This window comes from Rhinoraja longicauda, chromosome 12 (genome assembly GCF_053455715.1).
Source record: "Rhinoraja longicauda isolate Sanriku21f chromosome 12, sRhiLon1.1, whole genome shotgun sequence".
Taxonomy (NCBI): domain Eukaryota; kingdom Metazoa; phylum Chordata; class Chondrichthyes; order Rajiformes; family Arhynchobatidae; genus Rhinoraja; species Rhinoraja longicauda.
This window is the reverse complement of record NC_135964.1, coordinates 38,091,232-38,108,894: the sequence shown is the minus strand read 5'-3', so window position 1 is coordinate 38,108,894 and position 17,663 is coordinate 38,091,232. Positions and strand designations below refer to the sequence as shown.

Below are 17,663 nucleotides of genomic sequence, written 5' to 3'. Positions count from 1 at the left end.
GAAAACATTTCTTCACACAGAGAGTGGTGAGTCTGTGGAATTCTCTGCCACAGAAGGTAGTTGAGGCCAGTTCATTGGCTATATTTAAGAGGGAGTTAGATGTGGCCCTTGTGGCTAAAGGGATCATATTGAATGGCGGTGCAGGCTCGAAGGGCCGAATGGCCTACTCCTGCACCTATTTTCTATGTTTCTATGTTTCTATGTTTCTATTTCTTATGGTAGAATAGCTGCCAAAAGTTCCAATTTGACAAAACTTAGATAGTAACAGAAAATGTCATAATTGATCAAAACAGTCAAATATACCCAGAGAAAGAAAAACAGAAGTGGAAAGAATATTAGAAGTGGATCTCTTACCGCTTGCAGTATCATTTTCATTTTTCATCCAGTCAACTATGAGAAAGGTAGGACAACCTTCAATGGTCACAAGTGTAACATTTGAAGGTGGATATCGTGGAACATTTGGGAATTTTGCATTTGTATTGTTTTCTTCTGGAAAATGCTTCAGTGATTCGGTAATGGAGCAAGGCATGTTTACCTTTGTCATATATTTCACATGAGTGCCTTTGAAGGGAAGAGAGCAGCAGGATAATAACTAGTCAGTAAACTCTATCCAATGGAATATTCTCCACAATAGCCACAACTATATGCCATAATAGTTAACCACCAAGAGGAACGGTGTTTCAAGAATTAGTAACACAAGTTGCTCTGAATAACACATCTTTCCCCTACAATCTTCACGATGCAACAGAAAAAATGTCACCATCTTTCGTAAATGTTTTCAGAATATGGAATCCATGAGCATATTTTTACATTTTTCTTATCTAGACAGAAAATTATCTGTTTTATTAACGAAAACAGATTATGTAACATGAGAAAATTATTAATTTCTTCAAATGTATTCTTTCCATAGACATCTTCAACCCAACTCAAGTTCACCCAATCTGTTGATGATGGAAGAATGTCAAAACTTTAGTAACACAATCTCATCTGAACATTTTTTCTGCTTCCAAAACCTACCAAAATAAGTTGATCAAAGTTTTAACAATTGTTCTGTGAACTGTACAAATTAGGGCGTTGATCACTATACACATTGTTTCTGATTTATCAGAACTTGTAACATTCCAAGAGCTGGAGTAGTTGCTAGATGAGCCTTTAAATTTTTCGATCAAATACACTTATCTTTCCCAATTTTTTCTTGATTCCATGCTGGTGAAATTGAAGTCATCAATAAAAATATTTTCATTCCCCATTTAATATAGTCAGAAAATCTAAACAGAATTCTAAATTTCTACCTAACCTTTAAATGTTTGGTTACAGGAGGGCAGGACAAATCTGTTGGAAGCCTTGCCTTGAGTATGTGAATTAGGCCAACAACATATCTACAAACCATTGAATCAACAGACAGAATTCCTTTAATGTCCTGCCTTAATTTTGAGCCTTTTATTTTGCACACAGGCCACTCCCAAATTCCAATTTATACCATTTCCTCTGAAACCATTAGTCATAGCAGGCTAAAAGCCTAACAAATTGTTCCACCATTCATGATTTATCCAGTGCTTAATCCTTGCCACCCGACCCTAAAGGTCTTGATCCTGCAAGTATTTAAATGAAATAAAGCCATTAATATACCACCCTCTGAGTAAAGACATTTCTTATCTCAGTCCAAAGCAGCCAATCCCTTCTTCTGAGACTACGTCTCCAGTTCTGGATTTTCCATCTTGAAGAAACAACCTTTTGACATCTATACTATTAATCTGACTCAGTGTATTGCACTTATCCTGGACCTCTTCAAATATAGGCCAATCCTCACTTTGATAGAAAAGAAAGAAAAACAAAATAATTTTAATTTCAGCAATCTCTTTCAGAATTAAGACCACCATATCATTTGGCTTCCTAATTGCTTGTTGTACTTGCATGGATATTTTCTGTATGAAGACACAAACAATCTACCAGAAATACTGGGGAACTGAGGATCTAGTGGGAGGGGGGAACTGAAGGGAATCCACATTAGTCAGGAAATGGTGTTAGGTAAACTGTTGGGACTGAAGGCAGATAGATCCCAGGGCCTGATTGTTTGCATCCCAGAGTGCTCAAGGAGGTGGCCCTAGAAATCGTAGATGCATTGGTGATCATTTTCCAATGTTCTCTCGACTTTGGATCTGTTCCTGTGGACTGGAGGGTAGCCAATCGAACTCCACTTTTTAAGAAAGGAGGGAGAGAGAAAACGGGGAATTATAGACCAGTTAGCCTTACATCGGTAGTGGGGAAGATGCTTGAGTCAATTGTTAAAGACGTTATAGCAGCGCATTTGGAAAGCAATGACAGGATCGGTCAAAGTCAGCATGGATTTATGAAGGGGAAATCATGCTTGACTAATCTTCTGGAATTTTTTGAGGATGGAACATGCAGAACGGATAAGGGAGAGCCAGTGGATGTGGTGTATCTGGACTTTCAAAAAGCCTTTGACAAGGTCCCAAACAAGAGATTAGTGTGTAAAATTAGAGCACATAGTATTGGGGGTTGGGTATTGACATGGATAGGGAACTGGTTGGCAATCAGGAAGCAAAGAGTAGGAATTAACGGGTCCTTTTCAGAATGGCAGGCAGTGACTAGTGGGGTGCCGCAAGGCTCAGTGCTGGAACCCCAGTTGTTTACAATATATATTAACGATTTAGACAAGGGAATTAAATGCGACATCTCCAAGTTTGTGGATGACACAAAGCTGGGTAGCAGCGTGAGCTGTGATGAGGCTGCAGGGTGACTTGGATAGGTTGGGTGAGTGGGCAGAAGCATGGCAGATGCGGTATAATGCGGATAAATATGAGGTTATTCACATTGGTGGCAAGAACAGGAAGGCAGATTATTATCTGAATGGTGTCAGATTAGGAAAAGGTGAGGTGCAATGGGACCCTGCTATTCGAAGGATATCATTAAGCTGAAAAGAGTGCAGAAAGGATGTACCAGAATCTTGCCAGGACTCGAGGACTTGATGTAAAGGGGGAGATTGGGCAAGCTCGGACTTTATTCATTGGAGCGCAGGAGCCTAAGTGGTGATTTTATAAAGGTGTATAAAATCATGAGGGGAATTGTTAGGGTGAATGCATGGAGTCTTTTACATGGTGCAGGGGATTCAAGAACCAGAGGACATAGGTTTAAGGTAAGATGGAAAGATTTAATTGGAACCCGAGGGGCAGCTTTTTCACTTGGAGGGTGGTGAGTAAATGGAATGAGCTGCTAGAGGAGGCAGTTGAGGCAGATATAATAACAACATTTCAAAGTCACTTGGACAGGTGCACGGATAAGATAGTTTCAAAGAGATATGGCCCAAGTGGTTGCAAATGGGGCTGGCTTAGATGAGGCATTTTGGTTGGCATGGAAGAGTTGCGCTGAAGGGCCTGTTTCCATGCTGTGCGGCTCAATGAATCTCTGACACTATATAACCCCATACTTTCCCTTAAAACTAATGGCTCAATCAAGTTTTAACTATGCTAATGTTACTTGCATCCTTGTGGACTTTATTTTACAGAACAACCGATGGGCTCTCTCATCAAAAGCTTTTCAAAGATCCAGACATATCACATTCACTGATTCTCCCTTATCAAAGAGAAGGAAATCCAAAACTCAGTCCTGTGGATTCAGTTTGCACAACAATTTTTAATCCAGCTGTCCAATTAACTAATAACTGTGCATCTTAAATTACTTGGAACATATTTTCTCCGAAATCCAGTAAATTTACCAGCTGTGTTCTTTTATTTCCAAACTAGTCGTCATTAAATGCATATTACTGACATTTTATAATAAACACTCTCAAAGTACGTTTTCAATTATTCCTGTTTTGAATACTCCATCAGGAAAGCATTAATTACAGGCCAGTTCTGTGTAATTTATCTATAATTTATGCTTCCGTGTGTTGTCTGAGTTAATGTCCCTCGGATGCTGCTGCAAGCAATATTCCATTATGCCTATACCCCTTTTTTTTGTAAAATCCACCTCTTGATGCTCCTGAACACATCATCAGTGATGTAACCTGGGGTGTTTCGGGTCTTTCAACATCAGACGCCTTCGTCCAGGTACAGCTCTTCAATCTATGTAGCTCTCAAAAATATTAACAAGAGTCTCATCTATTTCCTGGCTGATTTCTTGATGAGTCTGGGATATATCTTATCCAATGCAATTGTCCTTCAGTTAATTCTCTGTGTTTCTTCGTAATATATACTTTATTGATCTTTACATATGTTACAGATTCCAAGCCAAAATAACTGCATCTGGATTTTGTTCATGGTCTAAATTTCTAAAGACCGATGTGAAAAATACATTTAACATCTGCCATTTCCTGATCCTCTATAATATTTCTACCCAATGTATCCCTCAAAGGAACTACCTGGCCTTTTATACTCAACTTTTTACATAACTCAAACAAATTCCTTGGATCCCTTTTGCTTCTATCTACAATCTGTTTTCCTACTTCACCCTTACTTCTAATATTCATTTTGGATATATTCAGTTTAGCTTTAGAATGCTGCCAATTACTTTTTTGTTTAAGGTTACTGCTAGTGATATTAGGGAGCATGTCATGGATTCTAATACTCTGAATTGGGAAAAAAATGAAAAAACAGATGTTGAACACGTCAATACATTAGCCACAAATTCTGAAAATTGGGCTCTGCTGAGATTTCTTCATATTTCTGAAAAATTCTTTCTAAACAGATTTCTTAGGCCTCACCTAATATAGCATGGATTACCTTGAAATAAATATTCGGATCTTGGAAAATGAATGATTATTTTGTTGATCAAAGCTCAATGATTTTCCATAATTTGTCAGGCAATAATAGTGGACAAAAAAGGATATTTGGACAAAGATAACAATGGCACATTATTAAAAAAATAGTATGGTTGTCAGGTAGCAAAGGTTACATGCTTATAGGGAAGAGTGAAAAAGTTCAGAAATTGTTGAGTAAAAAGAGGCAATTCTAAAAAAAAATTCACAGAATGATCCAAATAAGCTTACAGTTTGCTTGGTATTTATAGTCAATTGAATACTTTTAAAGTGTAATATACTGTTGTAATATAGCACATGAGTTAACTGTGATCGTGAGGGTATGGGCAGAGGAGAAATTCATTTTGAACTGCCATCGTTAAAGATGTGATGTTTTCAAATACACAGCACGTGATGTTAAAATCCAGAGTGCCAAATGTCAACTTGCTCCCGTTGGTGATGGGATGCTTATGCACTCACCTATGCTCCTCCGATGTCGAGAAAGGCTGGGCAGACACATCATTGGAGTTATCAAGTGGGCACCTACTCTGAGCAGTGTACTCTGCTTCCAAATGAATGAATTTGATTTAACAGGCATACACTACCACATGAGAAGTCATGTGCTAGCAATTGGAAAAATAAGTTTTCTTAAATTCAAAGTGCAGAACAGAGAAATATGAGCTGCTCAAAGACAATTAGCATGAACGTGTAAATTTATGCTTCCGTCCAACCAATTTAATTTGTTTTTCTTAATAATTTACAGTGGATAATTGAAATCATGCCAGGAATAACAGATTCTTCTTTGGAAGAGATTGAAAAGAAAATGAAGTACATTTACTTCAGGAAAGGGAGAAGATCCAAGGGATTTTCAAAAGTCAGAGTTTGAGGAAAAAATGGTGATAGATTGTTGCAGATGACTGTTGACTCAATAATATTGAGTCCAGGTTAACCAAGATTTTCATTGTAACTGTACCTCACCATACTTGTGCACATGGCAATAAACTCGACTTGATGATTATCACTGAAAGAATGGAGGGTTGAATGAAAAGATTTTTCATATATCACAGGTGGTTAGAATAAGGATAACCACTGAAGGAAAACCTGTAACATCATTTTAAATGGATTTGAAAAGGAAGATTATAACGAGATATAGAAAATGAGCAGAGAAATGGGAAGAGCCGGCTCTGGCGAAGCTACAAGGGTCCATGTGTCTCCTTCTATATATCATCATACAGCGCGGAAACAGGCCTTTTCGGCCCACCAAGTCCGCGCCGCCCAGCGATCCCCGCACATTAACACTATCCTACACCCACTAGGGACAATTTTTTACATTTACCCAGTCAATTAACCTACATACCTACATACCATACATACATTAACCTACATAACCTACATACCATATACTTTCATGATCTATTTTCTTGCATGATCTGATTTTATGGATTCAAATCAAATGAGAAAAGTTATAAATCTTTTACTTTTTGCATACTGATTTGAAAAGATGATGACTTTTGGGCATCGGAATTGCTTTCAGTATCCCACATTTATGAAAATGTCCATTGCTTTCATTGCTTTTGGATCAAATGCGACTTGCTATTTATAATTTCAATCATTGTAATTTGTCCACTCATAATAATGTTTCAGACTATTAATACAAACTTCTAGCAAGAGTTTGTATTAATAGTTTTAATGATATTATTTCTGTAGTTATCAAAGTAAAGGTTCATAATCTGTTGATCATACAACAGTGAGGCACCCTGCCTCCACTCCTGAACAGAACCATCATGAATTTTTCTATTGTATGCAACAATCGTACTTATGGTTTCTTTAATAAAGTTGTCAATTTAGCAATGTTGACAGATTATGAAAAAGTTCTGCATCTCATTAGATCCTGGAATTCAGATGGTTTTACATGATGGAAAAAACATTTTATTGAAATAGTACACTGGATTGAAAGGCAGAGTTCACTGGCAGAAATGATATTATTCCAACCTATCCAAGAAATTATCCAGTTTAGAAAATTGCTGTAAAGAAATATCTATCAACCATACATTCATACTTTCCAATGAAACCGATGATAGAACTAACTTGAAATATCACATCTTTATATACCTTATCACATTTCTCAAACATTCTTAAGTACTTCAAACGCAACAGATTAAATTCACTGTTGTTGCATAGGCTTACGCAGACAGACAAAGCTGGCATTTTGCACACATGGTCTCACAAACAGTGCTGTCAGGAAAGACCAGTCTGTTTGGTTTTATTGAGGGAGGAATGTTGATTAAGACACCGGGAGAACTCCCTGCTCTTCGAGTATAGTACCATGCTGTTTTTAATATCTACCAAAACCACTGTCGGCAACAGACTGGGCAGCAATTTAATAGTGAATTTGAAGGACTGCATCTCTGATAATGTAACATTCCCTCAACACTGCACTAAAGTGTCAGCATAGATTATGTTCTCAAGTCCTTAGGGTGGGGCTTGAACCCACAACCTTCTGACTCAGAGGCAAGGATGCTCCCATCTGAGCCAAGCTGACGGGAATACTGTACCTCTAAATCTTTCTTGCCCCTGGCCATCAATTATAGATACTGGGGTTGATCTGAAGACAGGCGGCTTGTCTGTAATAAATTTAAAAGAAAGCAATTTTATGAGTCTGGAGGTAACTTTCTGGCTTTGTGCACACAGTACCTAAAAGGAAACATTGAAACTATTGTAAAAATAGTTTGGCCTCACGCAGCAGGTATGTCAAAAACTCAAGTTTACTTGTTTCATCAGAAATTAAAACCAAAAGACAACCACTGAAAGTATATGAGTAAGGAAATACAAAATTAGTTAAATCCCCCCCCCACCAAAAATATAACGAGCATACGTTCCACAAACTGCTTAACAGAAAAATAGCTGATGACATAATACTACACAAAAGTATTCATGTGGATTATGTTTACAAGGCTTGGAATGGGACTTTTACTTATAATCTTTTGCCTTAAAACTTGTAACCTCTTGTGTTTTATTTTATTCGCAGCTTTTCATTTCTATTTACTCCAACCTTATTAACAGAGTAACTTATCTTTAGGTCTTCAGCTCTGATGAAACATGTAGAACAAAAACATTTCCTTATACTTTCCCTTTATGAATGTTGATTTTACTGCTGCACATTTCCAACATTTTCTGCTTTTACTTCAAATGTCCTTCAGTTTTCTTTGTGATAAATGATCTCAACAAATCAAAGCTAACAAATCTTTAATATTCTGTTTCATTGAAATTACTTATAAATCCATTTGGTTTAATTGGACACCCAGCCAGTTGAGGTGCTTCCATAATCTCAGTCCAATGTTTATAACACGCTGGATTTTGTTATAGGCAATTGAAGGAGTGAGAATTTAGATGCATTTATTATAAGCCCACCTTAATATTACAACATTAATAATGCATGCCAGTAAGAGTCCTGTCATTTTGCCATTATTTAGAGCCATGGAACTATATCCAGAAAAACTAGGGTTATTCTGTAGCGTTAGTACCAATATTAGCATTGTTCAAGATTAATACCAATAAGGAAAATATGAATTAAAGGTACGATCTTTGATTAAAATTTGGGCAAAATGCAGCTTTATTGACAATACAGTAACATATTATTAGCACATGCTGCATAAGCACTAAATCAGACACTTTTTAATTGCATAACACAAATCATCCATTCACTCCAATTAAACTTAATAAATTACTCAACATATTGTCATGAATACCTCGAACACTTGCAGAGAATTATGCACGCTTTGAAAGACAGAATCAATAACACAGTTACACAAGCCCCCACAGCACCTGACAAACCGAGTCATCTCGGTCTCTGAGGTTGACAATAAAGAGGGTAATTCAGCGCATCCTTCAGCCCAAATGACGTACCTGAAAGAGCGCTAATGCCAAACTGGCTAGAATATTCAAGGACATCCTCAACCCCTTGCTCCTCTGACCTGAGATTTCCACCTGCTGCAATAGGGCAACTATTTTATAGGTACCCACGAAGAGTACGGTGAGCCCTCTCAATGACTACTGTCTGGTAATTAAGAGCTTAGAGAGGATAGTTATGGCGCGAATGTATTCATGCCTCAGAACTGGATCCACTTGAATGTGGCTATGGCCACAACAGCTCAATAGCAGATGCTATCTGACCAGTTCTCTTCTCTGCTCTGGACCATCTGGATAACAGGAATACATACGTCAGCTGATGTTCATGGACTAAGCTCAGCATTCAACCCTATCCTCCCCTCCAAACTCATCGCCAAGCTCCAAAACCAGGACCTTTATACCTCCCTTTGTAACCAGATTCTCTACTTCCTTATCAGCAAACCTCAATCAGTGCAGATTGGCAACAACATCTCCTCACTTAATATTAACACGGGTGCATCTCAAGGCTGTATGATTAGCTCCGGCTCTACTCTAATACCATGTGAAAATGCACAGTTCTAATGCCATGTGAAAAAATTGCCGATGACACCACTGGTGTTAGCAAAATCATGGATGGTAATGACTCAGAGTATAGGAAAGAGATGGAACACCTGGTCGACTGGTGCCGCTACAACCACTTTTCATTCAATGTCAATAAAACCAAAGAACTAATCTATGCCTTCAGAAAGGGAAAAGTGGGAGATTACATGACAGTTTTCATTGGTGGGTCAGCGATGAAGGGAGTTAGTAACTCAAATTACTGGGCATTAACATCTAGGATGACCTGCCCTAGGCCTGGTACATAGATATAATCACAGAGAACTACTTCTTAGAAGTTTAAAGAGATTCAGCATGTCACCAAATACTCAAATAAAATTCTACAGATGCACTTTAGCAGGTTTCTGACCCATTGCATTGTGGCCTGGCATGCATTCAAGAGAGAGCTAGATAGAGCTCTTAAGAATAGCGGAGTCAGGCGGTATGGGGAGAAGGCAGGAACGGGGTACTGATTGAGAATGATCAGCCATGATCACATTGAATGGAGGTGCTGGCTCGAAGGGCCGAATGGCCTCCTCCTGCACCTACTGTCTATTGTCTTAGCAAAGAATGCAAGAGGCTGGAGAAGGTGGTGGACTAAGTCCAGACCATCACAGGTACAGCCGTCCTCACCGTCGATAGCATCGACATGAGATGCTGTCTCAAGAAGGTAGCATCTATCATCTATCATCACCCCCACTTCCCATCCATGCCCACTTCTCCCTGCTACCATTGGGTAATGGTCAAAATAAAAAAGCTTGATGTCCCACACCACCAGGTTCAGCAACAGCTATTTTCTTACAACTATCAGATTTTTGAATCGACGTGCACAACACTACGACTATTGCACTACATTGCAATTGTTTTGTAATTGTGTATTTTTGTACGAGTTTTTTTCCCCCCCACAGTCTTTTGCTTTTCATAGATTTTTAGAATTTCTGTGTAATTTATCTATAATTTATGCTTCCGTGTGTTGTCTGAGTTAATGTCCCTCGGAGGCTGGCTGCAAGCAATATTCCATTATGCCTATACCCCTCTTTTTGGTAGAATACATCTCTTGATGCTCCTGAACACATCATCAGTGATGTAACCTGGGGTGTTTCGGGTCTTTCAACATCAGACGCCTTCGCCCAGGAGACCCAGCCATGGTTGATCGGACCACGGCTTGTGTTCAGGTGGCATTCGCTCCTCCCCAAGGACCTCCTCTCCTGATCCAGAGCCATCTCGAGGCTTTCTCCGCTACCTCTGCCAAGTATCTGTGCATATACCAATACACTGGACTTGACTTGAGAATTTTGGCATAGTGTTTGCTTTACAAGTATTGACTACTTACTAGAAGGATAGAAGAACTATTTTCTCTGCTGCCAATAAGCTTGCCAAAATTGTAAATCACATTAAACCCTCACATTATTTTCATTTTAAGGGTAAACAGCACACATTCCAATGATTGCCACTGAGGATCTATTTCTAATGTTACAATTGACATTTTATAAGCAATCCTTTCCACCAGCAGACATAATTGTCAGATGTAATTTCCGCACTCACCAATTCAGACAACAACTGTGTATACCTAAAATGTTGCAATTTGCCTATGTCACGTGGTGCTCACATTCATTTCCTCATTCATATAAACAACTGCTGGAAAATATATTTAGAATGATCATACATCAGACCCATGAGATTAAAATGCATGCAATATGATGCAGATTCCAGGCAAACCCAGTAGATTTTTTTTAAAAATCATTGATTTTCGGCCACATTATGTTTTTCGCATTCCATAGGATATCAAAGACCTGTATTAGTGATTGGAGAAAATCAGCTTTCTTCCCATAACTTGCACCATGCATAACTCTCTTCAGCCGAAGTTAAATAGTATTGATAGTGGTGGGTGTGAGGTAATGCATTTTGGGAAGTCAAATAAGGGTTGGACATATACAGCAAATGGTAGGGCACGAAGGAATGTTGATGAACAGAGATGTACCTTGGGATTTAAGTCCATAGTTCCCTGAAAGTTCCAACACAAGTAGTTACAGTAATGCAGTAGCATATGGCTTGCCTTCATATTTTTGAGTTTAAAAGTTTTTATGTAGTGTTGCAAATTTCTAAAACGCTGATTAGACTGCACTTCGACAATTATGTGCAGTTCTGGTTGCCACACTACAGAAAGGATGCGGTTGTGCTACAAAGAATGCAGAGGATATTCACCAGAGTATCGATCACAAAAGGGCATCGGTTTAAGGTGAGAGGAACCAACTTAAAAGGAAAGTTGAGAGGCAAGTCTGGTTTTTTTACACTCAGAGAGAGGTGATATCTGGAATTCGTTGCCAAAGGAAGTGGCGGTGTCAGATATAATCACTACATTAAAAGTGAGCAACAGGCACGTAAACAGGCAAGGCATAGAAAGATATTGACCTAATGCGGACAGATATGATTAGTGTAGATGGGCAAAAATATTGGTGTGGACATGGTGGGCCAAAAGGTAGTTTCTGTGCTGCACAACTAGATGACTTAATCGATTCACATTAACACATTAATTATTTTGAATTTAACATTTAGGCCAAACCTAGCACATTATTTTTGTTTTGTCTAATGTACACTTAAAAGCAAAATTAAATAGCAATTTTATATAAGGGCAACAAAATAATTTGCTTTGCCAAGTGGTAAATAAACATTAATTTGATTTTTTTTATTGACTAGGCAAATTCACACATTTTGTAGCTCAGGCTGCAAAAACAAAACTCTATAATTACTAAGGATTAGTCAATAACAAAAAACATATGAAGCTTAGAGTACAACATTCAATTCTATCAACAATTTGGAAAACCAAAATGGTAAATGATATTTTCCATATGCATTAATTTTAATTATTTTGTAGTTATTATCAGCAGCAAGTGTTTGAGTCTAAATTAGTCTCAATACACATATGTTGGATATGAATCCATTATATATAATAAATTAATTTAGTAGACACCCGTCAATCCCACCATTGTAAAATTCAAAAGTGAGAAACATAGTCTTCAACAATTGAATACAGCATTCAAAAAATAACTACAATATTTGGATTGAATGCAACGGATATTATACATAACCTGACAAGTGGGACAAAACTTTTCAAATCTGCCACCACTTATATAATTGTCCAGTGATCCCAGTAAAGAGATACTTTTCGGAAAAAAAATTATTAGTTCCGTAAATCATTACTTACCTTGTGTAATGCCAGAACTACTGGAGGATGACTGAATAACAGTTGATGGTGTCTTAGCTCCTGCAGGAGGACAGCAAAATAAAATGAAAAATTATGAAGAGGTTGGACCAGTAGCAGTAACCCACATTATTTTTTAATAATCTTATGTCTACTTGACCATCTGTTGTTGCATTTTTATGCGAACACCAAAAAGCAATTGGAATCTTAAATTGTTGGCGAGAAAAAAAAAATCTGCAATTGAAATGTTAGACTGTTATGTAAAATTTCACATTGTTTTGTTCAACCTAAGGCATTCTGAAGATTGCATAACACTATCACTAAGGGCTAGCACCAAAGAATCCTTAAAAAAGATCAGACATAAACTGTTTTAGAAATTTGGATAAGGTGATGCACTAGATTCAAATAGGCAGCAGATGAAGGTACCAACTTTATTTTACCTTCAATTGAACTATTCATTCATTAACTTTTTTTCAAAGCTTGTGAACATAACAAATAGGGGTAGATGGAGACCATTTGGCAGCTTGGTACTCTTAATATCTAAAAATCTATCAGTAGCTGTCTTGAATACACTCAGCGACCGAACTGCACAGTCCTTTGGGCAGAGAATTTCAATGACTCCCTACACTTTGGTTATTCTTCTCCCTTCTGTCCTGCGTGGCAAACCCTTTGTTTTGAGACTAAAATCCCTGACTCTAGTGAGCCCAGCCAGGGCAAACATCTAACCTGTCAATCCGTAAGAATGTTATGCTTCATTGAGATAATCTCTCATTCTTCTAAATTCTGGAGAACACTGGCATTCTCTACTTGATCGCTCCAGATATAATAATCCTCGTATTCCAGAAATCAATCAGGTGAACATTTGCTGTACTTCCTTTATCATGGAATATCTTTACTTGGCAAGGTAGCTCAGACTTGCACAGTATTTTCCAAATATAACCTCACCAAAGTTTCATACAACTGAAGTGAAGCCCATTATTCTGGTACTCACATTTTCTTGCAGTGGCCAACAACCCATTTGCTTTCCTAATTGCTTGCTGAACTTGCATGCACACTCACTCCTTTCAAACTTTCATCATTTCAAAAGTACTCTGACATACTATTTTGTTCAGTATCTGATCTCCCATTTTACACATGTTTATCTGCTGAATTACCATGAAGATTATTTGGTAGATTAGTATCAGCAACAAACAAGATTACCTTATATTGAGCCCTCCTTCAAATAATTGACACGAATTGTGAACACGTTGTGATCCCTGCAGTATCTTGCAGCCTCCTAACTAATGATCCTTTTAATCTTATTCTGTTTTCTGTCCACAACAGATTATTACTTCAAATTTGATCAATAATCTCTTGCATAGCACTTTATCAAAGGCCTTCTGAAAGACCAAATATACTACACCAATTACTTCGAAAGTATCACAAAATGCTGGAGTAACTCAGTAGGTCAGGCAGCATTTTGGAGAGAAGGAATGGGTGACGTTTCGGGTCGAGATCCTTCTTCAGAAACTCATCAGTCTGAAGAAGGGTCTCAACCCGAAACATCACCCATTCCTTCTCTCCAAGATGCTGTCTGACCTGCTGCGTTACTCCACCAATTTGTGATCCCTTCGATTTGTACCAGCATCTACAGTTATTTTCCTACACATCAATTATTTCACTCTATTCTCAATAGACAATAGACAATAGACAATAGGTGCAGGAGTAGGCCATTCAGCCCTTCGAGCCAGCACCGCCATTCAATGCGATCATGGCTGATCACTATCAATCAGTACCCCGTTCCTGCCTTCTCCCCATACCCCCTCACTCCGCTATCCTTAAGAGCTCTATCCAGCTCTCTCTTGAAAGCATCCAACGAACTGGCCTCCACTGCCTTCTGAGGCAGAGAATTCCACACCTTCACCACCCTCTGACTGAAAAAGTTCTTCCTCATCTCCGTTCTAAATGGCCTACCCCTTATTCTCAAACTGTGGCCCCTGCTCATTGGTCTATAGCTCCCAGTTTTCTCTCTCCCTCCTATTTTTAAATTGTAAGATTAAATATGATATCTTCCAATTCAGAACCGTTACAGAACCAATGCATTCACCATCTTTATGGCTACCTCCTTTTAAAACCCCAGGATGCAGATCGTCAACCACCCAGGATTTATTGTTTTTCAGGTCCATTAATTTATTTATCTTGCTAATTTCTTAGATTTTTTTTCTTTGCTCTAATGCCATTATATACTCGTTCATGGAGGTTTTCAATGTTTGCGAAAGCAGGCCCCAAATAAACGTTTGATTTCATTATTCTACAACTTAATTTCTCCTGCCTCTATATAATAGATCCACATTAACTTTTGCTAATCTTTTTCATTTTACACTTCTATAATAGCTCTTACAATCTATTTCTACTTTCCATATAAGCATTGCCTGCTCTCCTTTATCATTGTCTTGGTCTTTGTTGAATTCTGACATTTTCACAATCCTCAGGTTTTTTTTGGCAATGTTATAAACCTTTTCATTTGATCTAATAATATTTTGAATTGTCTTGCTAGCCACAGCTGGGACATTTTCCTATTGTTTTTTTGGCATTAGAAGAATATATATTACTTATAAATTATGTATAAATTCTTTAAAATTTAGCCACTGCTGGCATACAGTCACATCTTTTAATGTTGCTTTCCAATTTACTATGGCCAACTCATGTGTCATGCATTTCTAGTTTGCTTTATCCTGATTTAAGAGCCTGGTTTCCAATTGAACTAAGTCACTTTCAATCTTCTACAACCGTAAGATTACTGTTCCCTAAAGCCCCCTTAACTACAAGATTTTTTCAATTAACACTCTCTTATTACACATTATTTCAGCATCTCGATCATTTTCCAAGCAATTTATAGTGGATTTCTGTGGATCCTACATCAATACAAAAGAGTTTCAGATTAAGGCAGATAGCTACAATGTATTCATAACTGGAATATATTTTAGAAAATGCAAGAGATCCCCATTCATGATGCGTGTTTTAGTTTAAAGAATACATAGTGGTGTCAACAGGTACCTGGCCTTAATGAATGGAGGAAACCATCTTACAATGCGTGCCTTCTTACCAATAACATTTTAGAACTTAGAAATAAAGAACAGAGAAGGAAAGTAAATACGAAAGGGGCAATTTGAGTGACTTCAAACAAAGGAAGAGAAAAATCAAAGTGGCCAAAATAGATTAAGAAAGAGAGAAATAAAATACAAAGGAGAAAAACAGAAAATACAGTTCAAAATATAAGATTTATAAAAATTCAAAACAATGGACAGAGATGAATTGAACAGATCAATTGAACAGATCAGGCCATTTTTGATTTCTAGGCTGACAGGTTCATTGGCATTTCCACAATATGATCACATCAGTAAATAAAGTTTTCAATCACCAGTTTTACCTTTTTTGTGGTAAGTTTAGTGAATAACTTATGTGCAAATGCAGTACGTTCTTAAAAACAATGGTGAAGAAATAGGTGAAAAGTTGCAAAGTTAAATGCAAAATGATGTAAATTAACCAATTTTCTGGGGATTCACAATTCTGCCACACTTCATAAAACAGGAGTTTATAACAGTTTTACTCCTGTCAGGAGCACTGGTAAAAAACAAACACCTGGGTTCCTTCATTATCACCTCACCTCCCTTCAAACTTGCCAGATATTTACCATGCCAAATTGGAAAATTACACGAAAGTCAACTTTATGCTTTGACTGTTCCTTGTTAACTTGATACAAAAATCCTTTAGTCTTCATCACTCAGGCCCAATTTCTTTACGATTCCTGTCTCAAAAAGTGAAGGTCTCTTACTTTGCGTTTGCAACATTTATTGCTTGCAATTGGCTTCCAGCTCATTAAGCCTAGACTAATCTATTTTCATCTCCTCCAAAGGAGCTGAATTATACATTTTTCTTGGCAGTTGAATATCAATTGTTCCCTGCTGATTCACCACGCCTGAGAATAAGTGCTGAGAATCAATTGCAAAGAGAATGAGTGTCCTGCAACTGTTATTTTATTTAACCCCCTCTTTCTCCAGATGGTGGAAACTAGTGAAGGGACAATCCAGAAGGTTGCTGGGCCCAGTGACTACTGGCAGGCCATTGATTTTGCTGGGCCCAGTGACTACTGGCAGGCCATTGATTTTGCTGGGCCCAGTGACTACTGGCAGGCCATTGATTTTTCTCTATTCATTTCTGTTGTTTATCTTTACACTATTCAGCCATTTACAAAGAAATAAAATTATAACTCTCTGCAAGCTGCATAAACATTATATGCTAAAATGATTTACAACAGATTATGGCTGAAAGCATGCAGTGCAGCTCGTGTTTTGCAGGAAATAATTTATTGTGGTCTTCAGGAAATGAATTATAAAATGATAATTGGCAGAATATTTAAACTATGATTCGGAGTGCAGGACTCAAAGTGATTGACATAATCCAATATTTATTGGTTTTGAAATGTTATAGGGTACAGCAACAGAAAGGGAACTTTGGTAAATATTTCAAATAGTTGCTCAGCTGCAATAAAAACTTTTAAATGGCCCATTCTTTGCCTTGATTATTATTGTTGTATTATTTATCAAAGGGTTACACATTTCTACCTCTTCATCATTATTTGATTCTCCCTCCTATTGCCCTCTTAAACAGTCATGCAAAATGTCAATATTTTTCAGTTCAACTTTTCTGATACACTCCTTGTCTTCAGCATTATCCTACATAAAATGCAACTCACTTAAAACTCCACTGTTCACCCTTTTTCTCAACGTCATTCTCACACTGTCCTCAGTGGTCTCTATTTCCCAATTTACAATGAGTTTAAAATGTTAATATTTACCTCTCGTCAAATTTATCCTACTTTCCCTTTTCCACTACCATTCCTGCAGAGTAGCGTACATTTTATTGATGTCTTTACTTTCTGGCCACCTTTGAAACCCTTGTAACTTTCTTCAGATTTAGTGGCAGAGATTTCACCACTCTATGGGAACGTTGCAGGAATTCACTTTATTAAATGTTCAGTGATGTCTGTAAATTAGATGTCATTCAATTGCCCTTTAAATATTATCATGAAGCTTTTATCTCCTTGAACCAGAAGCCAACTGCCCAACTATTTTTAAAAATACCAGAAGTTATGTGCTCGATAAATAAAGTAAGATCCATCAAAACATTTAGAATTTGTCCATTTTACATCCATCTATTAAATCTACATCACATATATTC

General features: G+C 37.5%; 1 protein-coding gene across 27 annotated transcripts in view; it reads right to left on the bottom strand.

The window, feature by feature from the left end:
* Positions 1 to 17,663, bottom strand: part of LOC144598928 (uncharacterized) — a 223,015-nt gene that overhangs the window by 29,403 nt on the left and 175,949 nt on the right. For all 27 annotated transcript variants that reach the window (XM_078409534.1, XM_078409524.1, XM_078409525.1 and 24 more), the window contains 2 exons: positions 12,447 to 12,506; positions 355 to 561 (listed from right to left, as the gene is read on the bottom strand). In XM_078409534.1, coding sequence (XP_078265660.1) covers positions 355 to 561; positions 12,447 to 12,506 — 267 coding nt within the window. The remainder of the gene's footprint in view (positions 1 to 354; positions 562 to 12,446; positions 12,507 to 17,663) is intronic.